Source organism: Pyrus communis, chromosome 5 (assembly GCF_041283825.1).
Source record: "Pyrus communis isolate YQ-2024b chromosome 5, ASM4128382v1, whole genome shotgun sequence".
Lineage (NCBI taxonomy): Eukaryota > Viridiplantae > Streptophyta > Magnoliopsida > Rosales > Rosaceae > Pyrus > Pyrus communis.
The window spans coordinates 19946371-19972656 of record NC_142569.1 but is presented as its reverse complement, the minus strand read 5'-3'; the positions used below and the strand labels follow the sequence as shown (position 1 = coordinate 19972656).

Below are 26286 nucleotides of genomic sequence, written 5' to 3'. Positions count from 1 at the left end.
ATATTTTTCTTTTAAAATTGCTTTTGGGTCTTAATGTGTGCCTGTGGGGCCCTCATTTCCTTTTTGGTCTCCCCTACCCGACCCCTTGTCGGACCCACGAGTCCTTCCTTTTTCTTTTTCTAAAATTATCAAACTCTCTCTCTCTCTCTCCCCCCCCCTCACTTTCTCTCATTTTCTCTAGCTCTCCCCCTCATGTCGTGCCCTCTTTCTCTCTACAACCCTCCTCTCTGAAACACCCATACACACAGCAGCCACAAACCATCACCAGGTGGGCGGACGAGCTTTGGAAACCCCATGACAAGCCGAGGAACCCTCTAGCAACATTTTCACTATTAATCGTCTTCCTCGACGTTTTTGTAATTTTTCGACATTGGTAAGCTTCTAAAAACCCTTGGGACGCGTTGGAGTTTCGGTGAGCATAGCCTTTTCGAGGTGTTTTCCGCTCAAACCACGGTGGGTTAGCCATCGTGCAAGCTACCATTCTCTCCCTCTCATCGAGTACTACAACTTTCATTTTTGAATCACTTGATTTGGTTGAGTAACGAATAAGTTATGAGCCTTGGAATATCAACCCAAAAACCGGCCAAAGGGTAGCCCGAAAACCACCCTTAAGCCAGGCCTTGGGGCTGGGTTTCCCGGCCCATTTGACCCAAACCCAAAGCCCAAAACCCAATTAACCTGTAGGCCCATTAATCGTAAAGACCCAAGCCCAAAAGGCTTAAACCCAAACCTTTTTTATTTTTATTTATTTTGTTTTTTGTTTTAAAACCTAAAAGCCTTTGGGACGGGCTTTCAAGCCCAATACCCTTTAAACCCTAAACCCCATTAGATCCAAACCCTTTAGGCCCAACCCAGTCCAACCCAATACCCTGGACCCAGACCCGTTGACTTTGACCGGTCAACGGTCAACGGTCAACGTTGACTTTTCATGTTTTCGTCTGAAACCCCTCCTAGGCTAATTTCGACATCCTGGACCCGTTTTTGACGTCCGTTTTCCCAAATTAAATCGTTTGAGTATAGTGTATTAATTATACACTTTATGTGCTTAGGTACAAGTACTAGCGGCGATCCCATTATTCCTATTTCATACGGGCTCTACTACGACAGATTATTTGTTAATGGACCCCTTCTAAAATGCATGTTTTATAATAGAAATGCATACATGAAAAGCATGATTTGTTGAATACTTTTTGTGAACGTTTTATGAGAAATTGATTATCATGCTATACTGAGCTTCTTTTGGAATACCATATTTTCTATAGAACCCATGTTCTTGTAAGGTATCTGATAGATGATGATATACTATTTAGAGCATGTTTTCACACACTTCTTTATAATATAGATGATGGATGACTTTATACTAGGTAGATGTTTTTGAGATATATGTGCCTATGTTTAGAAAGATTATGTTCAATGTCTTTGTGCGTATCTAGTGGTCACTATTCCGCCAGGGGCGAGGACATGGTGTTGGCTACGAGCCAGGAGAAATAATCCCTGGCTTCAAGTCGAGGGACATGGAGCAGGCATTGGGCTGAGAGAAATAATTTCTGGCTACAGGCATAGAGAGTTAGGAGCAGGCATTGGGCCGGGAGATATTATTATTTGATACCACTATTTAGCTCATTATATACGAGATATGCTTTATGAGATGTTTTATGGCATGCTAGGGTTTTCGGAAAACCTACCACTTATTATGCTATTAGTTTTCATAAAATTTTAGGGGTTAGTATGTTGATAACTGTTTCAGTATATTTTATATATATATATATATATATATATATCAACTTGGTCCACTCATATTTGTTTTGCACCCCCTCAGGATTTAGATTCGAGACGTACAATCCCAGCGTCAAGACACTTCCGCATCGGCATCTTTGAGTCCTCTTGGTGTAGGACCGATTCCTTTGTTCATTCAATTTTTATATTAATTCTTTTAGTGTTCTAGATTAGATGTGTGCTCTGAACACGTTCCTTAAATGCATATTCATTTTATTTAAATTTATAAGTCTTATTTATTTATTGTTCTCAACATTTGCATTCAATAAATGGCTTTCGTCATCCTCGGGTATCGGCCAGCACATGCCTATCCTGGTGTTCGGGGAATATCGGGATCGGGGCTTGTCAACAAAGCTTAATGAGTCTTGTATATTTATATTTGATCTGAACATCACAGACATATTGCATGTTAGATATACGTTTTCGCTTGAACATCATGAGGAAAATATGTATTAGGAAAGCCTAACCTTCAAAACATGTATGTAGAAATTCATAAGTAATTGGTAAAATTGCATAGGATTGTTAATGGTGACGGCAGAACCCTAGTGTTTAAATTGTTATCCAAAACTTTTGTCTTTTGCTTTCTTTACTTTGCCAATTATTTAAATTCGTTTTTATTATTTTAAATTCTAAAATCAACATTTTCGAAACTTTGTTCTAAATAATTAGCTAAGAATTGGTTTAAATACAAATTATTCATTCAATCCCTGCGGAAAACGACCTTGCTTGAGTTGCTATACTACGACAACCTTGTACTCTTGCAAGTATTTTGTGTGTTTTTATCCCTATCTTTGCAAGTGGTAAAATCCCTATCAAGAAATAGACTCGACTAAAACCCTTGCCACTCGTCTTTTTTTATTTAATACTTTACACATATTAACTTTTTTTTTTTTTTGAATTTTTCAACTTTTTTTTTTCACACATTTTCTTTCAGTAATAGCGGTGGTTGTGCAATGTCAGTTCCATTAAGTTTTCTATCCAACCCATGTAACGAGCTTTAGGTCAATGACTCCCAAACCACAAGGGCTTTAGGGCATTAAGTGTAGAACACCCCTAAGGACTTACCAACTCGAGCTGAAAAGGCTACGAAACCAACTAACCACCCTGCCCCATGCCAAGACTTACTGTTTGACGCAAGAATCACTGTTGATCAAGCAGGACTGACCCGGTTAATAAGCAAAGTCTCGAATGGAACAATTAGTACTTTATTACACATAACAAACTTTATTTTAAATAGAATAAGAATTAAAATACACTTAGACAAAAAGTAAGTGTTTCAATCTCACTCTCCACAAACCATGTTAGTGTGAATGGGCAAATTTTCAAAGTATAACTCATGAATTAGTTTCTAGGCAACGATAAATAGAAAAGACTTTACTGTGAGATCAATTTTTACCCTGTCCATTTGTTATAACGTTTAAAATAATCCATAAATATTAACTTAAAAATGAAAATTTTTAACTGACACAAAAATTAAAATCCTAAAATTTCTTATTTCACACCCCCATACTTAAATCACACATTATACTCAAGGTGTGAAAAATAAATAAAAATAAAATAAAATGACTACCCACCACTAGAAAATCCTAAGACACAAACAATCAATGAATCTAGACAAATAGAAGAAATACTGAAATGAACGAAAACATAACATAAGCAAAGAGACAGCGGAAAATATAATAAAACAAATAAAATAGAAAAACAAGAAAAAGAAGGAGCTGACGTGGAGTCGAACTCGAAACTTGAAAGCAGCATGATGATCTCCTTGCACGCACACACGAAGCCACACGTGCAGCCTTCATGTGTCAAGTACCCGAGCACTTTGCTATATAAGCTCCATTTAGCATTTCAGATGCTCATCTAACAAACCCCATCCGTGCCTTTTAGTTCTCTTCAGTTCCCACTGACCTCGAACCCAGCGCCATGAAGGCCTTCCGTTTCAGAACCCATCCAAACCAAAATCATTCGAGTTCAGTCACCACTCCTCTGCGATGTCCTCGTTTATCTTCTTGATGCCTCCATGTCTCAGAAATCCAGCTCCCTCGAGCAACAAGACCCTTAGCCTACGAAGATGAAACCGCAAATCGCATCCTTCTCTGAGTCTGACACACTCACAGGTATTTTTTTTATCCCCATTTCCCTTCGATTTTGTCTCAGATGCTTAGATTAGGGAAAAATGAATGAAAATTGCCTAATGCATGTGTGTTTCCTGTGTTGTAGTGTTTGATCGGAAACGACGAAGACGACAGAGAGAAGGAGATGCACGGATCCCAAATGCGGAAGAAATACAGACCATGGAGAAACTGAGACTCACGGATCCGCATTGAAAAGGTATGCTTCTATATCCCGGCAACTATGTGGTCTCAGTGTGTTGGCTTGTGCGTCATGCATGCAGAGCTCTACAAATTCATCATGTCTTATTCTCTGTGCTATTACATGCCTGCATCCATGTATCTCTTGATTTGCCCAGTATGCTCATGTGCTTCGTTTCTGTCTGTGCTTTGCATGTTTGCCATATGAGGAATTTTGAACCAAATTTTCGCATGAATCTGCATCTGAACTTGGTCATGAACAACGGTCTCACCGCTGTGCTACTTGGATCCCACCCCCAAACTTGGTCTGTAAAATAAATTTTTTTGTAATGAAATGTGAGGCCTTGGTAATCCCCACTGTAAGCATTCTTAAACTCTGCCTCATTCTTTTCTGCATTCGTGTAATTTCTGCACTTTACTACTGATAATGAAATCTCTGATGAATGTTGTGGATGTGACTGCATCAATGCTGCTTTGATTTCGCACAGTGGAATTTAGGACCGACTCAACTCCAAACGTAATCTGCAAAGGCCAAAAATTAAAAAACTAATTAGACAAGAACTAAAAAGTGCAATTTTTTTTTCCATTTTCTTATTATTATTTTTTTTTTATAAAAAAAAAAAAAAAAAAAAACCAAATAAACCAAATAAACGAAAATAAAATAAAAGAGAGTTAGAAAAATTGGGTTGCCTCCCAATTAGCGCTTTAGTTAATGTCTATAACTAGACAGAGCGGAAGAAAATTGGTGATCACGTCACTTGTTCATTTAGAATTAACCACTATTTAGCAGTGTTATAAAGCAACAGTAGGTACGGAATGTGTTGATGTTTATCAATTATGCATTGAAATTTAGAAGTTGAACCTGTCAAATCTGCCCTTCTATGTGAATGAATCTTTGTAATCAAATTGGGTCCCTTCCAGCAAGGCTTACGTCTCTATTGAATTGATTTGAACCTTGTATTTAACACCCACAACCTTAGCACTAGTAGAATTTGTTGGCGAAGAATGCGGCTGCCATTAAGCTTTTTCTTTTTTCCCATGCAGATCTTAGCTTGCTTGTAGGACTTTCCCCAAATTTCTCTAAATATGATCGGCTGTGTTGGTGTACTGTCCAGTTAGCATTTAAAATTCTCTTCTCACCACCCGTTTGTCCTGTATCCCAATCTGTTTGAGTATTAATGCATTCCTGTTGCATAGCGGGTTGCCTTGGAGCCTCCTCATATAAATTGGAATTTAGTGATTGCTTTGGAGCTTTCTCAGTCGCATCCCGTAATGGCAGATTAATATGCACTTTTGCATGTGTCTACATAGAATCTCGAGTGTGCTGATCGATTGTGGCCTGCGGCAGCCTTTGGAAAAAAGGCATAGGTGGCTCAATAACTTGTGGAATAACAGGTTCGGGGAATAGTTTAGGGTCAGCTGGCGCTGTTTCCTCCTCTGGGCATGTGTCACTGGCTGGTAGCCTTCTAATGCAAATTCCTCCATCCTATCGTTGGTTTTTTCCCCATCTCAAACTTTGATCAACATAGCACTCTTCTGAAACTTGCTGGTTAGCAGTTGGTTGAGTAGGAAAAATTGAATCGGAATCATTTTCTTGTTCTGCTAATTGGTATGCGAGCTGCCCAATTTGGTGCTCCAGAATGTTGATTGGTTTATTTTCTGCAACTTTGGGGTACTCTCCATAAACAACCTAGTGGACTCCTCTAACTTAACAATCTGGTCCTCCAGATAAAGTTTTTGTGGCACACGGGGCTGGTGAGAAGCCTTTTGATTGCTTACCCACAAAGCAGGATGCTCTGTACACTGAGTGTAAGAGTTTGAATATGAATGGTTCTCGTTTTCTGTGAATTGATACGCAAGCTGCTCATCTTGCTCTTCAATTATATTTGTTGATGGTTTGGTTTTCGGCATGCTATCAACAAATTGCTTGACACACTCTGCCAATTCAGCAAGTTTGTCATCTAGAGAAGATCTTTGCAGCACACTTGGCAATTCAAAGGGCTCTTGATTACCCATCCACATAGAACTAGGCTGCTTTGTCACCTTGGATTGTAAAATTTTTAGTGTGGATCGCACCTAGGCCTTTGAGAGTTCCTCGTATTGATATAATTCCATGAAGGCAACCCTCCTGTTGGTTGTAGATTCCAGCCCATCATTTAACTGTTCCTAAAACCAACAAAACATAACCTACAAAAATAAAAATAAAATCAACAAGTAAAAAGATACATACAAAAATAATTAACTAAGAATATGATAAACACAAATTATTTGAAACAATCCCCAGCAACGGCGCCAATTTCTTGATAGAATTTTACCACCTACAAAGGTAGGGATAAAAACACTCGAAATACTTGCAAGAGTACAAGGTTGTCGTAGTATAATAGCTCAAGCAAGGTCGTTGGATTGAATGAATAATTTGTATTTAAACTAATTCTTAGCTAATTATTTAGAACAAAGTTTTGGAAAGGTTGATTTTGGAATTTAAAATAATAAAAACAATTAAATAATTGGCAAAGTAAAGAAAGCAAAAGACAAAAGTTTTGAAAAACTATTTAAACACTAGGGTTATGCCGTCACCATTAACAATCCTCTGCAATTTTACCAATTACTTATGAATTTCTACATACATGTTTTGAAGGTTAGACTTTCCTAATACATATTTTCATACATATTTTCCTCGTGATATTCAAGTGAAAACGTATATCTAACATGCATTTAGTCTCTGATGTTCAAATCAAATATAAACATGCAAGACTCATTAAGCTTTGTGAAAACCCTTTGAAAAACCATGCAACCCTTAAAAGAATGATGTTCGCCTTAAGTGAACTTACAATTACTAATCACAAGAAGCCCTCCTCAATTTCAGGGTGATGTTCCAACAGAAATTGCATCAAATTATTTGTCTAAAAACCCTAATGGTGGCAAATCACTAAGACAATTAGATACTTTAATCGTAGTGATTAATAATTCAAAGCAAGCATGCATCCATTCATAACCAAATTAATAAAATCACATATTCATTCTAAGGCTTATGGTTTCGCCCTAGCAAAAGAACTAGTTACGAACAATCATAATAAAAACTAAAGAAAATATCATTAAATAGAAAAATGATTAAAAACACCTTGAAGGTAAAAAGTCTAAAGTTCTCCAAAATAATGCGTCTCCCCCTACCAAGGGTGGGATAGGCCGGCACACAGCCAAAAAAAATGGCCCAGCACCTAGGGAAGTCTCTCCAGGCCAACCCAAAATTGATAGACCTTGGGACCGGCCCATCTGACACCAGCGTGGCGTTGGAGAGCAATTCAAATTTTTTATTGCGTCAGGCACACGTGGGCGTGAATGGCCGACAAGTTTGCAAAAAGGGGCCCGCATGCGCAGCGCACTCAAACCTCAACCGGGGTGGCCACGTGGCCCGGCCTGCGCTGTTGGATTTCCAAAGGCTAGTTTTTCTAGACCGTTGGATTTCCAATGGTAAAAAAAATTTGAATTTCAGTTTTGATCTGGATCGTTTGATCACAGATCAACGGTTCACGTTTTCCCCCAACAATTAAAAAAAAAAAGCCCAACGGTCAGAATTATGACTGTTGGCCACGTGGTGCCTTATAGGCTGTTGGATTTGAATATTTTTCAAATCCAACGGTCCAAATTAATTAACTAAATTAAAAATTATTAAAAATTATGAAAAAATATAGAAAAAAAAATTATTTTTTTATCTATAAATACCTAACCTTCATCTTCCACCTTACACCACATTTCAATATTTTCTACACAACTCATGACCCGATTACGGGTAATGAGATGGATAAACGAGAAATGTGGAGTAAAATTACGAAAGCGTTTTGCAATGTACATGGAAATGACGCCAGAAGTAGTCAAGGTCTTCAAGGTTGTTGGAAAAAACTTAACGCATCCTTTACTTGTTGGAAAAACATCTCTCATGCTTCCGGTAATCTGCATAGTGGGATAAGTTTAGCGGATCAGGTGACAATATTTTTATTTATTTATATGTATGCCACCCACATCAATATTTTAATTTATTTATTTGAGTTACACCCACATTTTATAATATTGTCTGATCCCACATTTATAGACAATACAAGCACAAGCTTTCTACAATGCGAAGAACCACAACAAATCATTCAATGGGAAATTGTCAAAGATTGCCCCAAATACAAAATTATGGTAACCAGTCTAGAAGTTGTCATGCACGGCATGGGTCTACACAGTTCGCCAGAAGAAGACACGGAAATGACTGCTGAAGAAGTGTCAGAGACCCAATCGACTTGTCAATCCCTCAGGCCTCAAGGTAAAAAGGCATCAAATAAAAATGGTAGTTCTTCCAAAAATGACTACACTAAATATATGGAGGAACTTGCTCACCAAGGTGAACTGAACATGGAGCGAGAACTGGCTAGAGATGAGGAAAAAGCTGCTGCTATGGCAGCAATATTAGCAACTACTTAGAGACGTGATGTGGCGGCTAAGAGACAAAGAGAAATAGTTAATCGAGAGAATGAGATGATTAGAGAAGCACTTAATCGAGAAAATGAGATGCTTAGAGAAGAAAGGATAGCTCAAGCAGATCGTGACATTATGAACAAGTCTCTAGTAGGACTGTCTCCGAATCCAAAATATTTTTGGACATCAGAAAAAAGAGACGTCGTGCAAAGGAGGCGTGCAAGAGATGTGGAAACAAGTCAATGGGGTTATAGCTACACAAATCCTAGCAACGAAGATCCTAGCACCACATACCCTAGCTCCAGAGACTTTTTATAATTTCGTATTTATTTGTAGTACTTTATTTAATTTCTTATGTAATTTTTATGTAATTTCGTCTTTATTTTTAGTAGTTTATGTAATTTCTTATTTATTTTTATTTATAGATGTAATTTCTTATTTATTATTAGTACTTTGTGTAATTTCTTATTTATTATTAGTACTTTATGTAATTTCTTATTTATTTTTAGAACTTTATGCAATTTCAAATTTATTTTTTTTGTACTTTATTTAAACACATCAAATAAGATTACATTACCTCACCAAATAAACTTCAAAAAAAAAAAAAAAAAAAAAAAAAAAAAAAACACCAAATAAAATTACATAAACTTAAAAAAATACGCTTTATTCTTCAACCACAAGCTCATTGTAATTATCTTCACCTTCTCGCAATCCCCACTGGTGCTCAATCAAGTCATTCTGGCGGAGTACGTGCCAGTATGGCTCTTGCACATCGGTGTACCGCTGAACGATCAATTCATTGTAACGTCCATCCCGTTCCAACGGCTCATGTTGCACGGGATCTTTGATCCGGTCATGAGCATAGTAGATAAGTGTTCTTCAGTTGTTCATCAGATCTGGCTCGTATTCATCGACGGCATCATAATCATACTCATCTTCCACAATCATGTTGTGGAGAATAATACACGTCATCATGATGGATCAAAGAGCCTCAACATCAAACATTTTAACAGCAGACCTGACAATCGCCCAACGAGCTTGTAGGATACCAAAACAATGCTCCACATCCTTCCTACACCCCTCTTGACATTTTGCGAAGTGTTTTTCTTTTTCACTCTGTGGATGTGGCACTGTTTTGACAAACGTTGACCACCTTGGGTAAATGCCGTCTGCAAGGTGTATGGTCCGTCATATTTATGGCCATTAACCCAATATGTGCATCTCGGCGATTTTCCTTGCAGCAGTTCGTCGAACACTGGAAACTGGGCAAGGACATTTAGGTCATTCTAAGCTCCTGGAACACCAAAAAAAAGCATGCCAAATCTATGTATCAAATGAAGCCACCGCTTCCAAAATGATACTTTTGGCTCATTTTCTGTCGCCATAAGCTCCTTGCCACGCATTTGGACAATTTTTCCAAGTCCAGTGCATGCAGTCGATGTTTCCAATCATGCTAGGGAAGCCTCACATCTCACCCTTCCTCAGAAGCATTCACATGTCCCTTGGCGTGGGTGTCTGGAGGTACTAATTGGTGTACATGGCTTCAATTGCAGAGCAAAACCGCATCAGGGACTCTAGAATAGTTGTTTTTCCCATCCTCGCGATCTCATCCACTTGATCTGCAGATGCTCCATATGCAAGCATTCGTAAGGCAGCCGTAATTTTTTGCTTAGGAAGAAGACCTAGAACATGAAAAGCATCCTCTTTTTGCACGAAGTATGGATCATGGTCGCAAATAGCACTCATGATTTTGTCGAACAAACTTCGTTGCATTCTAAAATGACGTCTAAAAACATGATCAGGGAATACGCTGTTAGGAATAAAATAATCTTCCAAGAGATCTTTACCTCGTCTTTCCATTTTTCTATCGAAGTTTGCAGCATGTATGGGTTTGGTTATCTGACCCACAGTTTCCATGAAACGGCGGGAATGTGAGGCAATCTGCCTTCTATGGTCATCATCCTCATCCTCCTCCATTGCAAAAGCCTCATCTCCACCTCCACCTTCCTCGAGATTGATCAATTCTTCATGTTGTGCCAACAATCTTTTATGTTGCTCCTCAAATTGTTTATGCACTCTCCTTGAAGAAGACATTGTAAAAAAAACTCAAGATTTGAAAATGATGAAGAATGATTCTGAGCTAAAAAGAAGGATTGAGTTTGGTGTGAGGATGGATGTAGAGATGTAGGGTTTATATGGACAAAAAAATAAAGGATAAGGTTCTGGACAATGCCACGTGGCACTACGTAATTGGTTGAAAATCTTATCGAAATCTTGGCTATATTATTGCAAACAAGAAGTGACACGTGGCGCATCGGGATTGGTTGAAAATCTTATCGGAAATCTATCCACAAATAGTACGTTCGGATAATGACACGTGGCGTAATAAGATTGATTGCAAATCTTAGTGGAAATCTATTCACAAAATAGTACATTCGGATAATGACACGTGGCATGACGAGATTGGTTAAAAATCTTATCCGAAATTAAAACTATTTTATTTATTTATTCTTTTATAAAACACTTTAAAATATTTTAAATGGGTTGGATGCTAGCGCATTTTGTAGGGGTGGAGATCGTTTGCGCCAGCGCATTTTTTAGGGGTGGAGATGCATTTGGCCTATTACTGTTCATTGGGGTCTATCACTTTTCACTGAGTGGATAAATGCGCTGGGTGCTAGCGCATTTGTGTTAGGGGTGGAACTGCTCTAATGTTGTGTCCCCCCAACCCTAATGGCTAAATATCTTGATTTATACTACTTCAAATTAAAACCCTACCTAGAAAAGGTCTTAGAATAATACTAGGAAACCAAATAAATTAAAATAAATTAGAAACATAATCCTAATCAAATACGGAAACCTGCCCAGCCACAAATCAGCCACGTTTAAGGACATCCTCTTCAAGTTCCAAGAAGAGCCCAAATCCAAAATCCATCATCTTCTAGCCCAAAAGTCGCAAATAAGCTATGTAGCTCAATCTGCCAGCACCGTGTGTTGGGCATAAATTAATTCGCCACGATCAGATGCTTCAAGATAAAATTATGAAATTTTGATACAATTGTCTTGACAGATCCACGAACCTGCTCCAATTGGAATCACTAAAAAATCCCACCATTTGATTACTTTATGATCAGAACAAGTTCACATGTCCTACATTAAAAACACATAGCAAATCATCAAAATCTCACCAAAATAATAATCAAAATATATTAAGAATAGGGAATAATATATAGTATAAAATCGACTCATCAGTACTGAACCACCAATTCCTCCACCTCAGCACTAGCCATTTGTCTCTTTGTGTGGATTCCAACACTAGTGCCTTTCCTAGCCGTATACCCAGCGGATTTAGTGTAAAGTTTCCCAGGATCATTGCTCAGTTTCCTTTCTTGTCTTCTTCTTACCCAGTGGATTTAGTGTAAAGTTTCCTAGGATCATTGCTCAGTTTCCTTTCTTGTCTTCTTCTTACCCAGTGGATTTAGTGTAAATTCCTCCACCTCAGCACTAGCCATTTGTCTCTTTGTGTGGGTTCCAACACTAGTGCCTTTCCTAGCCGTATACCCAGCGGATTTAGTGTAAAGTTTCCCAGGATCATTGCTCAGTTTCCTTTCTTGTCTTCTTCTTACCCAGTGGATTTAGTGTAAAGTTTCCTAGGATCTCTTGTTCACTTTCCTTTCTTGTCTTCTTGTTACCCAGTGAATTTAGTGTAAAGTTTTCCAGGTTCTTTTGTTCAGTTTCCTTTCTTGTCTTCTTGTTACCTAGTGGATTTAGTGTAAAGTTTCCCAGGATCTTTGCTCAATTTCCTTTCTTGCCTTCTTCTTACCACACACTTCTCATAAACCAGTTGAACGTACAGAAGGACCCCCAAGACAAATGTATTTCGAAATTTGCTAATAATTCCAAATCTAAAGCAAAATATACCGTTAATGCCCATATTCCAGTTAGTTGATAAAGTAAATTTACCTCTGAGAAGTTGGGTGGTTGTGAATTATTAACTCTCTCCCTTGTGCTATGTTCTTGTTGGGGGTATTTATTGATATTCCTTTTGCGTTTACTTTCCATTCTGCACCTCACTCTGTTGTTCTCTGTAATTCCATCTGCCAGTGCCACCACGACCTTAAATTCCCACAGCAGATCTGGGGAAGGAAGACAGGACACAAGTAAATGCCACTCACACGTAGGGGATAAGCACTCTCACAGCGGAGAGAAGATACTCACGGAGGAGATAAGCACTCTCACGGCGAAGAGAAGACCCGTATTTTTCTTTTACATATGGTAAACCCACATCTTGAAATAATAAATGTTGACTAACAATTTCTTTTCTCTCCAATAGTATTTTAACCTATAAAAACATGGATAAATATTAACAGAAATTATAAAAATGGAATATGAAGAATCAATAAAAATACGAAAATTTATTTTTTATGTCGACCGTTGGATGAGAGCGACGGCCCAGATCGTTTTTTGTCGCGGAAAATTTTCAGAGATTTAGAGAGACGATCGAGTGAGTGGTTCCATACTTTTCCAGTTTCCGGTAATAATAATATGACAAATCCACCAAGAAACTCTACTTCCACTCCCATTTCCACTCCCTCCACACCTCTGTAAATCCCTTTCAATTTCCATGCAACTGGCCAAATACTCACAAACAAGAACCACTGCAGACTACTACCAGCATCCCCTTCAGCAGCCCTAGCTCGCTGCCCTTTCTCTCTCAGGCCCACAACTTATCTCCTTCTCTGCCTTGCTTTGGCTCGTCTCTGCGGGGAATTCGAGGCTCGAGGTTGCTTGGCAATGGCGTGCTGGCCAGAGCTGAGGACGAAGCACGAGATTCGAAGTCTTCTTCTTCTCCTCCGTCGGTTCAGCAGTAGAAAGTTAAATCCAGCTCCGACAGAGAGTTGCAGGGTCTTCTTTGGCGAAAGTTTCGTATTTTAACTGCACCCAGTTGTTAGTTTTCCTGGTTTTGAAATTTGGTTGGTTAATCTTGAGTCTTGACAAAGTATGTATAAATTTGAATTGGTTAAGTCCTGAAAAGTTTAATATAATCGGATAAATTTGTGAGAATTAGCAACTTTGAAAGCCCGTTGGATTAATTTGTTGATATTAGTATTTGAAATGCATCAGTTGCACCTGCACAGAATTTTAGTAATTAGTTCATGGGAATGGAATTGCCTAATAGGATAAGACATGGGTTTCTCTTGGATTGCCTATTGGTTGCTGTTTGGAAACTAAATTATCGAAACTCGAAAGTTTTGAATCACCTTTTAGCATATTATCAGGAGTTGAACCCAAGTTCTGGATCATGTGATCCTCTATGTTCGGTTGACGAAACAGGCTCGGAAGAATTTAAGGCCAAGTACAAGCCAAAGACTGATTTGCTGAAAGCTAAAGACTGATTTGCTGAAAGCTATTGCAGTATTTGCAGCAGCTGGAACAGGGGCAGTGGCAATGTACCACTCCTGGGTTGTTGCCAATCAGGTAACATTTTATTTGCAGCGTCATTGTTTAAAGGTGCCTTTCCCATGATATCATAAGTGCTTCTTAAGCATATAATTTAGAAGGGATGCTTTGTTACAACACTAAGTTGATAAGACAAACTCATGATACAGGATGTTGCCATGGCATTGCTGTTTGGAATAGGATATGTGGGCATCATTTTTGAAGAATCGCTGGCCTTCAACAAAAGTGGAGTAGGTCTGTTAATGGCTGTGAGCTTGTGGGTAGTAAGAAGTATTGGGGTAAGATTTATATTTACTACTTGAAACTGCAACCGGGTTTGCAATATCTTGTACATATAAGATATTTCTGAAATCATAAGAACAACAAGAAGACATTAGGATCATGGATTTGATAAACCAAAATTATAATAAATCAATTACAATTTACTTATCTTTGGAATATGGAAGACATGGCTCTTGTGGATGACAAATGAGTCTTCTACTTTCAACAAGCAGAAGTGTTACAGCAATAATAGGGTTTGCTCAGAATGGAACGTGTATTTTGTGAAAGCAAGGACACCCTTTATATAGTGATTAGGGTTCCTCCAATTCCGCCTATTATAGTAATTAGAGGAATACACCAAATCACCATTTATTCTTAATGTTGTCCCACCAAGGCATGTACAATATGTCTTACTTAATTAGGGTTTCAATTAGTCAACTAAATATGTCTTGGTTCCATGATTCTCGCTAACCAATATTCAATCACGTTAAAAGCCAAATATTTTGAAGATCAAGTTATTTGTCTTTCAAGTAATTCGATTCATAATAATTGACAACTCAACATGAGTCTTACATCCCACTTCGAGTGTCAATACCAACAGTTTGATTGCAACAAGAATCACAGTGATCACTGAACCAAAGATACAAAAGTTTTCCCTCAAAAGACAACTATTACTCAAACTAAATGTAGAACTATAGAAATCCAAATGCATATCTTTCTGCATTTGTGCTTTATAATCACATGCACATTCAATCCAAGCATACAGTTGTAGACTATGCCATGGTGTCTGAAACTAATGAACCAAATATCTATTTCACTAAACAAAATAAACTCTAGCATGAGTTCCTTGCACGAATTTTTGTCAATTTAAACAATCTGATATAATAACAAAATTAGGATTTCTCATTAAAACTTATGACCAAAAGTTTAAACAAGATTACTCTTAAAGTATCAACCACTCACACTTCATTATTTCAAAACAAAAGGCAAGCTTTTACTCCCACTAACCAAAATAGTCAAATACTTCAATTTTTTCAAAAAACAAAAGGTAAACTTTTACTCCCACTGATTAAGAGAGTAAAAAAAAAAACTTTGTAAATGTCTACAAAATGAAACAGATACCTTTCAAATACTCCCATTAGCAAAACATTAGTTATGGGATTTAAAACATAAAATTTGTGAGCTCAACATCTTTACTCTAGATATCTGTAGGGAAGTGACTCTTGTGACTGAAAAACTATACAAAATCATTTGGTCAGTTTTGTTCATCTAACATTTGACAGAAATAGAAAACTTTAACTAAATGTTTTCTTACTACATCAAAAGCATATAATTCTAGAATCATCTTTGGACATAAACTAATTATATTAGGTTTGCATAGCTAAAACATAAAATACAAGGGCAAACGTATATAGCTTCAACACTTTTGAGCAGATGAAGTATATACAATCTTGTCAATTCCATGTTTCACTATACATTGATTTATAGTTGTACTGAATAAGAAAACACTTTTGAGCAGATTAATTATCCATCAATAACATATAAATCACAAGTCCAATTTCTTGAACAACAAACAAGAATTAATAAGCAAAACACTTTTGAGCAGAATATGCTCATTAACCCTTCTTAAATTTCTTGCAAGATTAGTTGCATATATAAAATATAAACTAGTATGATAATGTGCATTTTCTCTACCAAAACTATGGCCATTAAAAGGATGCAAATTTGATGAGTGTGAAGCCCATAATACATTATTTCTCCCACTTGGGCAAACACTCAAAATTGCAAGATTAAACACTAGAGAAAGTGGTTTTCATATACCAAAATATAGGCTAGTTGAATCAATAAAGATCAAATACATAATTTTTTTTTTTAAAGTAGGTTAGAATTAAAAAGTTCATAAATAAAAACTTATGCAATGACTACAAATTTTATTTTATTTTAGTGTATGAGAGAAGACTCACATATGTGTTAAAGATTAGGTCATAAATTAAAATGAAACCTAATAAGAGAATCCAAACTCAAAATTTATGTTTTAATTCTAAAACAAAGTCGATTAAAATAAACACTTAGATATCTTAATAACATCAATTTTTCAACAATAATTTTAATCCAATTTAGAACTTAGAGAAAATTAAGGCAAAAGATTGGCAAAATTACCTACTCATTCTCGATTATGCAGGATTCATCATGGAAGTAGTCGAGTTGTGGAGGATCGAACCAATTGCAAATTGCATGATTGTTACACCTTTGGGCATAAACTAATCATGCAAAGAAAATACCTGCATAGTTAGTCAAAACATAAAATACACAAAATACATATAGCTTCAACAGCTTTGGCCAGATGAAAATATGTTAGAAGTACTTTATGATTTTCTATAATACTAATTTATAATTGGTGAGTGATTTCCTGAAATTCCTATTGGGACAAAAGTATTCACCATATAAATTAGAATTCTGATTTTTCAAAATAATCCTTAAAAACATTATTAAATAACCGTTTTGTTGGATATTCAATGATTCTCAAAAGATTCAATCAGATACAAAAGTACGTCGTTGTTAACATTGAACAATAAACTTCTCGAAAGAGGAAACATGGTTATTCAGTTATTTGACAGGGACCAAAATGATCAATTAGTAAACTGATGTCACTTTCCAATTTTCTCTCAAAAAACAATTATCATCATAATCAGAATTGATGACCAAAAAAAAAAAACATTGGTTTAAGCAAAACAAACCAATACATCTTTAAATCAAAATTTCATCAGTGTTGTCTATAAAAGTTGTTAGTATTGAGAATTTGCATAAAATGAGGACATATTGGAACCATAAACTTGTATAATAATCGGTGTCAATAGATGTGCACAAATTAGTGAAACAATATCACGTAACAAAACTAGTTTTGAAGTACCAAAATTCAGCAGTACTACTTTAGTTTGCAAATTTACTAAAAACTCAATTCTCTTTAGATTGTCATGAAAATTTTTAGGTATGCACTAGACATATATGGCTACTATTTGGAAAAATTTCATGATTTTTTAAAAATTTTAAACGAGCCAAAAAATGAATTCGAAAAGAGAGGTGCTTTAGAAACTGCAGAAAATGTTCAGTACAGACCTGAGATTACAAATTCACCAAATATTCATTGTTCATCCGATATGCATGAAACTTTTCAGACATAAAGTAAACATACAAATCTGTTAATTCCCAAAAGTTCATAATTTTTGAGACTTTACGAGTGTACTAAAAGAAAATTAGAAATGGGATGTGCTGCAGAAACGGCAAAAATTCTGCCATACATGCCGGAGACTAAATAATTCACCAAAAATTTAATTTTTCTCCAATATGCATCAAAATTTTCAGAATTTAAGTAGACATATAAATTTACTGTCAGCCAAAGTTCCATAATTTTTACAATCTTTAAAGTGGGCTAAAAATAAAATCGAAATGGAATGTGCTGCAGAAGCTGATTAATTCTGCAGTATAGTCCCGAGGTTAAAAATTCACCAATAAGTCATTTTCAAACCAATGTGAGTGAAAATTTCCAAATTTAAAATAAACATATCAATGTGTATCATACTTAAATTTCATAAATTTAGGAGTTGCATAGGTATATCAAAATAATATTTCAAATAGATTATGCTGCAAAATTCCAGCAACGTAGTATCACACTTAAAAAATTAACCATAAATCCATTCCTTCTACAAAAAAATGAATTTTTTTTTCCTGTGTATACAATCCATTATATAATATAACATGGCAAATTTTCACAAAGTTAGGTTAGGAAAATCTATCAAAATCGTAATCAAATAGGACACGTTGCAAGGTATGCAATACTCCATCAATATTTCCCAAGCGCTACCAAAAATTTCAGATTTATTCATAATTTAAATAAAACCAATTTACAATCTTTAATATGCTCAAAACACTAAAATTTCTTAAGTAAATTAAAGGTTCATTTCATTAGATAAATAACCTTTAAAATGCCCAAAACATTAAAAGTTCTCAAACAAATTTGTTGAGTCACAAAATTGTTGGTTTGGGCAAAATAAACCAATCTATAACTATCAAAATTAGGCTTATATAAGGAACAATATCTCAACATTATTAATCGATCTCAACCATCAGTCATAAAATCCAAAAGAAATCACAAGCTTTGTGAGTGCATGATACATATCCAAATTTAAAATATGGAAACATGATATCCAAAATACGTAACTCCTTAATTCTAAAAGATTCTTTATAAGAGACTTTATTAGTAAAAGAAATGAGTTAATTCAAATAATCAAATACAAAACGGGCAATTTAATTGTAATTTCAATCTAGCTTAAATTCCCATAATAGTTGTATTGTGATTCACAACCCAAAATTCAAGGAGACTACTAATTTCCCTTTTAAGAAAACGTATTAAAATAATTTCTCTTTATATGGGCAATATCAATAATTATGAAAATACTTTTAATCTCACAATAAAACAATTAGTGGAATATATTTTAAATTTAGAATCTCCTCCAATTTAGATGATAATTATCAATTAATTTTAAAATCAATTCCATAAGGAAATCTACACACAACACCAAAATAAATTAGTCAACATTGAATTAAATTGATTAGGAGATTACTAACATAATTATAAAATTGTAACATGTCTAATGCAACTCTTCCCTTCAATAGAATATAATTAGGATTACTGATATTAATTAAGAATAAGAGTACGTAAGCAGAAGCATGAAATCCCAGAAACTAATACCAAAATCCATATTAATTCGTAGGAAAATTTGTGTTCGAAAAAAATTATAATTTACGGTTCCTTCTCTCAAACCTAATTTGGATACTTCTGTAGGCTCCTTCAACTGATATAGCTGTTTCAGAGTTACAACATGCATTTGCTGAAGTCGGTGAAATAGTGTTTTTCTTGCTTGGTGCAATGACCATTGTCGAGATAGTTGATTCACATCAAGGATTTAAGCTGGTTACTGACAATATAACCACTCGAAAGCCAAGGACGCTTCTTTGGGTGGTGAGTTCTTTGCTTCTGCTGTCATGCAAATAATCTTTTCTACTGCACATTTGGAATATTCAATCAACTTCTTGGAACATACCATATTTCGCTGTATTTTCTGTGGTATTAGAGATTTTTTTGTCCTCTAAAATTCAAACAGATAAGAGAGTTCAATAGAAACCACAGGGAAATTCCAAATTAAACTTTTTGTGACAAGCTTGTTCTTTTACTGCTTACATTACTTTATGTATCAAGTATCAAGCAATAACAAGTTACTGTTGAATTTTTTCAGGTGGGTTTTGTCACCTTTCTCCTTAGTTCAATTCTTGACAACTTGACGTCTACCATTTTCATGGTTTCTTTGTTGCGAAAATTAGTTCATCAGTCAGAATTTTGCAAGTATGTTCTAACCATCTATTATATATCTTTTGTATGTAAGAATCTTTTTTAAGATCTCTGAAAGAACAAAGGAAGATTGAAGGAATTTCTTTAGCATTTCTCTAAGATTACAACTAAAACTGAAAATCGACTTTTTGTGGTACTCATAATATTGTTTCTTTAAGCACCACTTTAGCATGTTCATAGTTCCTAGCCGATTCGGTCATTCATGAAGTTGTACTATATTTTCTGTACAGTAATGGAGCTCAAATAGATTCGTGATTTTCTGCCTTGTTTATTGAATTGTATTTTATTGACAGGCTTTTAGGAGCTGTTGTTGTCATAGCAGCAAATGCCGGTGGTGCATGGACTCCTATTGGTGATGTTACCACTACTATGCTCTGGATTCATGGTCAGATATCCACATTGGAGACAATGAAGGTCTTTTTCTTCGTTCCAAATAACTTCTTTTTTTCGCATTGTCCTATTATCTGTTGACTAGGGATTTCTGCTATATGATTTACTGGTTTGGTATTGAGCTGATTTTATAAAAAGTGGGTATAAAAAAAAGCTAAGTTCAAAAAAATGTTTACTAGACACTTAAAAACAGCTTATTTTCACAGTTTTGGGTGAAAAAAAAATGAAAACGTGAAGCAGCAAAAATGAGCTTTGAAAGAAAGCTGAAAACGTGAAGCAGCATAAATGTTGGATTATATGTTGAATCTTGGATTATGATTTCTTGTTAAACGTTGGATTATATGTTTAAGATAAAATTTATAAATATTTTTCTTTTAAAAATAAAGTATATCTAGTAATTCACCTTTATTTGTTAAAAAAATTAAATTAATGGCAAATCTAGAATTATACATTTTTTGGTCATTTCACACAATCATAGTTGTTTTACATAAAAGTTTACCAAACACTATAATACTGTTTTTTTCCAAAAGCACTTTTACAAAAAAGTTTACCAAACACTCTGCTGCTTTATTTCACAGCTGCTTATTCTCACAGCACAGTAAAAGCATTTTTTTTTTCAAAGCAAAGCAATACCAAACCAGCTTGATGTATGTTGGTTGAACTGCAAATCTGTTACAATTGGATGATAGGTTTATTGGTTTTTTATCTTCCGCCGATCTTTTGTATGTTTTAAAAGGCTCGCCTCAGGGTGCGCCTAGGCGTCCTCTGAGGCTGGGCGTGAGGGTTGTTGCCTCTGTTTTGAGGGAGTGGGCGGACAGCGTCACCGGAGCCACCTAGGCAAGCCTCAGGGATGTTTTTTTTTTTTTTTTTTTTTTTTTGAACTCCCAAACCCAAATTTGGGGTAGGTTTTAACTGCCTCATACCTCTTCCTTGCACTATCGTCTCTCTGCCTTTTTCTTCTGATTTTTATTTTTTATATATAATGGATGTGTGTGCTGTCTACGTGCATTGTTATGTATGTGCTCATTGTGCTTTTCATCCTCTATTATATATATATATATATATATATATATATATATATAATATGTATATGTATATATGTGTGTGTGTATATATTTATAATATATGTATATATGTGTGCTGAGGGTGATTATTGATTAATAATTTTTTTTAGTATAATATATGTGTACACTCAGTGTATATATTAAAAAATTTAGGTCATGTGAGGCTTTGTCTCACACCTAAACCGGGTTATCCCTCGAACGCCTCGCTCACGCCTCACACTTTTAATGCATATATAATTGATTTTGTTATTATTTTTGTTGACATGATTGCTTTAGAGGTATGTGAAAAAGTTTTGTAAACACGTGAAATTGATTTTTCCATTTAGAGTTTCTGGTCATATCTGCCAAGTTGGAAGTCTAGATATTGGACACTTTGTCTATGTAAAATATCATCCTCAAAAGGAATAATTTTTTTCAATATTCTGACATAAATGAATATGTTTTTCTTACTTGCAGACCTTGTTTATACCTTCGGCCGTCTCTGTTGCTGTTCCACTGGCGCTTATGTCCCTGACTAGGTACTTGTTTTTCATTTTCAAACCCAAGACAAGGAATTGAGACGCGAAAGTTAGTATTAAACTTGGAAATCATAGATGAATGATATGATTTGTTCTTCCATTCAGTGGAGTAAGTGGAGAAGGACCAGACACGTCCGATGTTATGGCATCTGAACGGATGGCACCTCGGGGACAGCTTGTTTTCTCTGTAGGCATTGGAGCTTTGGTTTTTGTTCCAGTGTTCAAGGCCCTAACTGGTTCGCCTCCGTACATGGGTATGTTGCTGGGAATCGGAGTACTTTGGATTCTGACTGATGCTATTCATCACGGTGAATCGGAAAGACACAAGTTAAAAGTACCGCAGGCCTTGTCCCGGATTGACACTCAAGGAGCACTCTTCTTCCTTGGCATCCTATTGTCTGTTAGCAGGTGAATCGTAAACTTGTTTTTCTTGCAATTGCAAAAATCGATATTAAATAATTAAGCAGTCAATAAGTTTCAAGTCGATCACGGCTTAGCATCCTATATTTTTCGTTCTACGTACACTATGCAAAAGTTATACGCTGCTTGTAAAAAGTGGCTTCGAGAGTTAAAAGTTTCACTTTCTGCATTTTAACTTTTCTTGTACCCTAGCCTGGAGGCGGCAGGAATTCTTCGAGAATTAGCAAATTACCTGGATGCTCACATTCCCAATGTTGAGCTGATTGCAATCTCAATAGGAGTTGTATCAGCGATTATAGACAATGTTCCACTGGTTGCCGCAACCATGGGGATGTACGATCTCACTACCTTTCCCCAGGATTCTGAGCTTTGGCAGCTGGTCGCATACTGTGCTAGTACTGGTGGATCCATGCTAGTTATTGGTTCTGCAGCTGGAGTCGCTTTTATGGGGATGGAAAAGGTGGACTTCTTCTGGTACTTGCGGAAGGTATCAACTGTTTTCGTATGCTGTTTACGGTATCATCTTTGAAGTTTAGTCTTCCTTTGGGTGTTGATGAAAAAATTCACTGTCCTTTGTGCATTGTGCAGGTGAGTGGTTTTGCTCTTGCTGGTTATGCCGCTGGTTTCGCTGCCTATTTAGCAGTTCAAAACCTCCACATCTCCCTACCGACGACAGTAGCTCAGGTTCCTTTCATTTCTTGTTCATGAATTAAAGAGTTCAAGCTTTGGAATCTTTGGCATCGAATGAATGCTGGAAAAATGATTCTCGCGCATATAATATATAGAAAGTTTCAGAAGTTATGGAAATAAGATCCGTTCAACGACAAATGTAAGTGCTTTTAAGAAATGCAGGGGTGCTTTTAGTTCCAGCAGGGTAAAGGACACATTCTCTTATTGCGACGAAAGCAATTCATATAGTAAATTATATTTCACTTTTGAAACTGCAGAACAATTTATAGCATTCCAAAGAAAACAGAGCACACAGCATGGTGATTTCATCTCAATGGGGGCAAAACTAAAATGGAACTAGAAATTTGGGGACAATAAAAGCTAAAATAAAGTACATCCTCGTTGTCGCAAACCGAATTATTCATCCTTCTCACCTAAATCTACCACAAAATCATACGGATTTCCAAAATCGGGCAGGTAACATGTAGCAATGCCACCAAAAGTGAAGCAAAACATAAGGCAGGCAGAGTCTACAACTTGAGGAAAACAAACTCTTCAATGGCTGGAACATCCCCAATCCTTTTCAAAGACTGCTTGCTGGGTTGGTCATCCACTCCAATTGCCATCACAGCCTGCTTTCGCGGGGCAATCCTTCCAACGCTCATGAAACTGACATTCACATTCTCCTCTCCTAAAATGCTTCCGACCAGTCCTATCATACCCGGCTGATCAACCTGTCTGCAGAGGATTATGCTACCTTCCAAACTCACATCAACTTCGAATGATCCAACCTTTGTCAAGTGAGGAACCCCATCCTTAACCCGACCCTCCACCGTGATCTCTCCACTCTCTGATATCGCACTGGCAAATTTGGATTCCACGTTGGCAATCTGCACTTGGATGGAATCTAGTGGACTTTCGGGTGAACCATCGAGCATTGTTCGCTCTTCTGTTATCCTGAGTCCTCTTTGTTTAGCAGTGAAATCTGCATTAACCAGATTCACGAAAACGCTGGATATCGGCTCAATGAGACCCTTGGTAATCATGGCTCGGAGCAACCTAGTGTCAAGGTCATCAGGAGCCCTAGCTGATGCATATGAGACCTTGACATTTTTCACACCGCTTCCTCCTGCCACTAACTGGACAGCCAGTCTTCCAAGCTTCTCAGCAAGCACAACATACGGCTTCAGTTCCGTCAAAACCTACAATCAAGAATGGCAAGAGAAATTGTAAATTGTAAATTGTCGCAAGAGCCTGAAGCATTTAATCTAAATATTACATCGGTAAGAATAACAATTGAAGTTTTAAGTACTGGGTATCAAAAGCGCATCCCCACATCCCATTTTTTGCCATACACTAACGCAATTCAAACATTTTAGATTTCGGATGTGAATCTTGAAAAATTCATACTCAGAAACATAACAAGTAGCTCTGCAAATCAAGAACCACATTTCCATTAATCAATTCAATTGTAACATTTCGAGAGCAGACAGTAAATAAACTACCCAGGTACTTCTTAGAACCCTGCAGGGAAACGCACAAGACAAACCACTCGAAATGCAAGAGAAACAATATTGGGCAATTGAGATGATACCTCAGCGGGAACCATTGGTGCATTGACTGCAGTGGCGGCAAGCTCCCCTTTCAAGGCTCCAACGACAGCTTCAGCAATTTCAACGGCCACACCTTCCTGCACATCAAATTCAAAAATCATAAGATACCAGGTGAAACAAAAACTAGGCATTAAGATATAGATGCAAACCAGCAAAGGCTACCTGTGCTTCCATGGTACTGGCACCAAGGTGAGGAGTAGCGGTAACTCTCTCATGCAACACCAACTTGTTGCCCTGTGGCGGTGGCTCCACCGTGAACACATCAAGAGCAGCCTACAAACGAAAAAAAATAAATTACCTTTTTAGCTTTCCTTCACAATATTGAAATGCATATGGCATTTGAATATGTAAAGGGTAAGAACCAAACCTGAGCAACAATTCCGGCATCGAGTGCCCTGAGGAGTGCATCCTCATCAATGACGCCACCACGAGCGACGTTCACGATTCGAACTCCCTTCTTCATCTTAGCAAAAGTGTCATCATTGAGAACCTTCTTGGTGGCTGGAGTGAGAGGCATGTGCAAAGATATGAAATCGGCGGTGGCCAAAGCCTCATCGAAGCTCACAAGCTCCACACCAATGGCACGAGCACGATCTGCAGGGGCGTACGGGTCGTGGGAAATCACGTGCATACCGAGCCCCTTGGCACGCCGAGCCACTTCAGATCCAACTTTCCCGAACCCCATCACGGCTAAGGTCTTCCCAACAAGGGAAACACCTACATACTTGTTCCTCTCCCATTTCCCTGCAACACAACGAAATTGAATCACAACTGTTCGACGAAATACCTCAACGACCTTTCATTTCCCAAAACAGAGGAATGATTGCAATTACTCACCGGCTTTCACAGACGCGTCGGCCTGAGCGACGTTGCGAGCCATGGCTGTCAAGAGAGCAATCCCGTGCTCGGCGGCCGCAACGGTGTTGGCCGTGGGGGCGTTCACCACCAAGCACCCGAACTCAGTCGCCGCAGCCAGATCCACGTTGTCGATGCCGACGCCAGCTCTTCCCACAACCTTCAACCTCCCGCCGGAGGACTCGAACACCTCGCGGGTGACCTTGGTCCCGCTACGCACGATCAACGCGTCGCAGAGCGAGATCTTGGTGCAGAGCTCCTCAGGGCTGAGATTGTAGGAGCAGTCGACATTAGCGAACTGCTTGAGGAGGTTGATTCCGGGTTCTCCGAGCTTCTCTGAGACGAGGACGGTGGGCTTGGCGTCGAGGTTCGCAGCAGACAGCACCACGACCAGCCGCGGAAGAGCCCGGCGGCGCGAGGCGGGAGTTACTGAGAAAGCGGAGAGGGAGGGCTTGGAGGAGAGAGAAAGGGCGGGGTTTCGGGAACATGGGGAGCGGATTTGGAACGCTGATGTGGCCATAGTCGGGTCGGGCCGGCGGTAATGCTAGAGGTGGCGGCGACGGTGGTGTTATTGTATGTATAGGTGTGTGTCAAGTGTATGCATTGCTGGGTGTAATTTATATATAGCTGGGTGTGGGGGTGGGTGGGTTTGGGTGGGTGGGAGGAGAGAGAGTGAGATTGAGATCCGAGAGAGAGAGAGAAAGAGAGAGAGAGAGAGAGAGTGTGAGGTCAGCCCTCGGAATCAGGGACTCGGAGCGTTGTCGTTTGAGACCGGCGGGTACTTTCACGCGCTGGTTTATCGAGCGGGGAAAGTGGGGGTAGAGTGGGACAGCGTGTAGGGAGCGAGAGTGGGGAGGGTGTTTCGGGATTGGACTTTTCCCCAATAAGTTTTCTTTTTTTGGTCAATTTTCTCCAATAAATTTGGTTTTTGGTAAAAACACCAACCCCCGGCCACGTCATGTTTGGAGGCTGTTTTTGCCTTTTATTTCTTTTGCTTACCAGATTTCTTTCTCATTCAGCTTTAATAAATTTCTTTTTTTGATAAAAAAAATTAATTTCACATGAACTTGATTTCATTTCCAT

The 26286-nt window shown here is 37.5% G+C and overlaps 2 protein-coding genes and 1 long non-coding RNA gene across 6 annotated transcripts; 2 read left to right on the top strand and 1 right to left on the bottom strand.

Annotated features, from left to right (window-relative positions):
* The first annotated feature begins 3658 nt into the window (after nucleotides 1-3658).
* On the top strand, nucleotides 3659-5968 carry LOC137724443 (uncharacterized). 2 transcript variants are annotated; one of them, XR_015962056.1, is made up of 3 exons: nucleotides 3659-3893; nucleotides 3997-4447; nucleotides 5133-5968. It is a non-coding gene; the product is annotated as an uncharacterized LOC137724443 (long non-coding RNA). The 2 variants fall into 2 exon arrangements; XR_015962055.1 differs by lacking the exon at nucleotides 5133-5968 and having other exon boundaries at nucleotides 3997-4541.
* A 6474-nt stretch (nucleotides 5969-12442) lies between these two features.
* LOC137724931 (sodium/proton antiporter 1) lies at nucleotides 12443-22894 on the top strand. Of its 3 annotated transcripts, none has more exons than XM_088694726.1 (10): nucleotides 12443-12821; nucleotides 13963-14024; nucleotides 14156-14284; nucleotides 19111-19287; nucleotides 19562-19668; nucleotides 19968-20088; nucleotides 21585-21646; nucleotides 21752-22054; nucleotides 22259-22553; nucleotides 22655-22894. In XM_088694726.1, the coding sequence occupies exons 2-10, from the start codon at nucleotides 13995-13997 to the stop codon at nucleotides 22772-22774; spliced, it is 1344 nt and encodes a 447-aa protein (XP_088550852.1). In that variant the 5' UTR covers nucleotides 12443-12821; nucleotides 13963-13994; the 3' UTR covers nucleotides 22775-22894. The 3 variants fall into 3 exon arrangements, with proteins under 3 accessions (XP_088550852.1, XP_088550851.1, XP_088550850.1); XM_088694725.1 differs by having other exon boundaries at nucleotides 13881-14024; XM_088694724.1 differs by having other exon boundaries at nucleotides 13826-14024.
* Nucleotides 22895-22999: 105 nt separating this feature from the next.
* On the bottom strand, nucleotides 23000-25934 carry LOC137725145 (D-3-phosphoglycerate dehydrogenase 1, chloroplastic). The gene is made up of 5 exons (XM_068463734.2): nucleotides 25186-25934; nucleotides 24716-25092; nucleotides 24511-24621; nucleotides 24330-24425; nucleotides 23000-23937 (listed from the first exon to the last, which is right to left on the bottom strand). The coding sequence occupies exons 1-5, from the start codon at nucleotides 25721-25723 to the stop codon at nucleotides 23266-23268; spliced, it is 1794 nt and encodes a 597-aa protein (XP_068319835.2). The 5' UTR covers nucleotides 25724-25934; the 3' UTR covers nucleotides 23000-23265.
* Between the last annotated feature and the right edge of the window lie 352 nt (nucleotides 25935-26286).

What these genes read in the sequence shown, in the direction of transcription:
- LOC137724931 (XM_088694726.1), top strand. Translation starts at nt 13,995, where the DNA reads ATGTACCACTCCTGGGTTGTTGCCAATCAG. An exon ending in GGGTAGTAAGAAGTATTGGG is followed by an intron (nt 14,285 to 19,110) that starts GTAAGATTTATA and finishes ATACTTCTGTAG; the next exon opens with GCTCCTTCAACTGATATAGC. An exon ending in ATCCTATTGTCTGTTAGCAG is followed by an intron (nt 22,055 to 22,258) that starts GTGAATCGTAAA and finishes CTTGTACCCTAG; the next exon opens with CCTGGAGGCGGCAGGAATTC.
- LOC137725145 (XM_068463734.2), bottom strand. Translation starts at nt 25,723, where the DNA reads ATGGCCACATCAGCGTTCCAAATCCGCTCCCCATGTTCCCGAAACCCC. An exon ending in CGACGCGTCTGTGAAAGCCG is followed by an intron (nt 25,093 to 25,185) that starts GTGAGTAATTGC and finishes GTTGTGTTGCAG; the next exon opens with GGAAATGGGAGAGGAACAAG. An exon ending in CACCAATGGTTCCCGCTGAG is followed by an intron (nt 23,938 to 24,329) that starts GTATCATCTCAA and finishes TCTTGATTGTAG; the next exon opens with GTTTTGACGGAACTGAAGCC.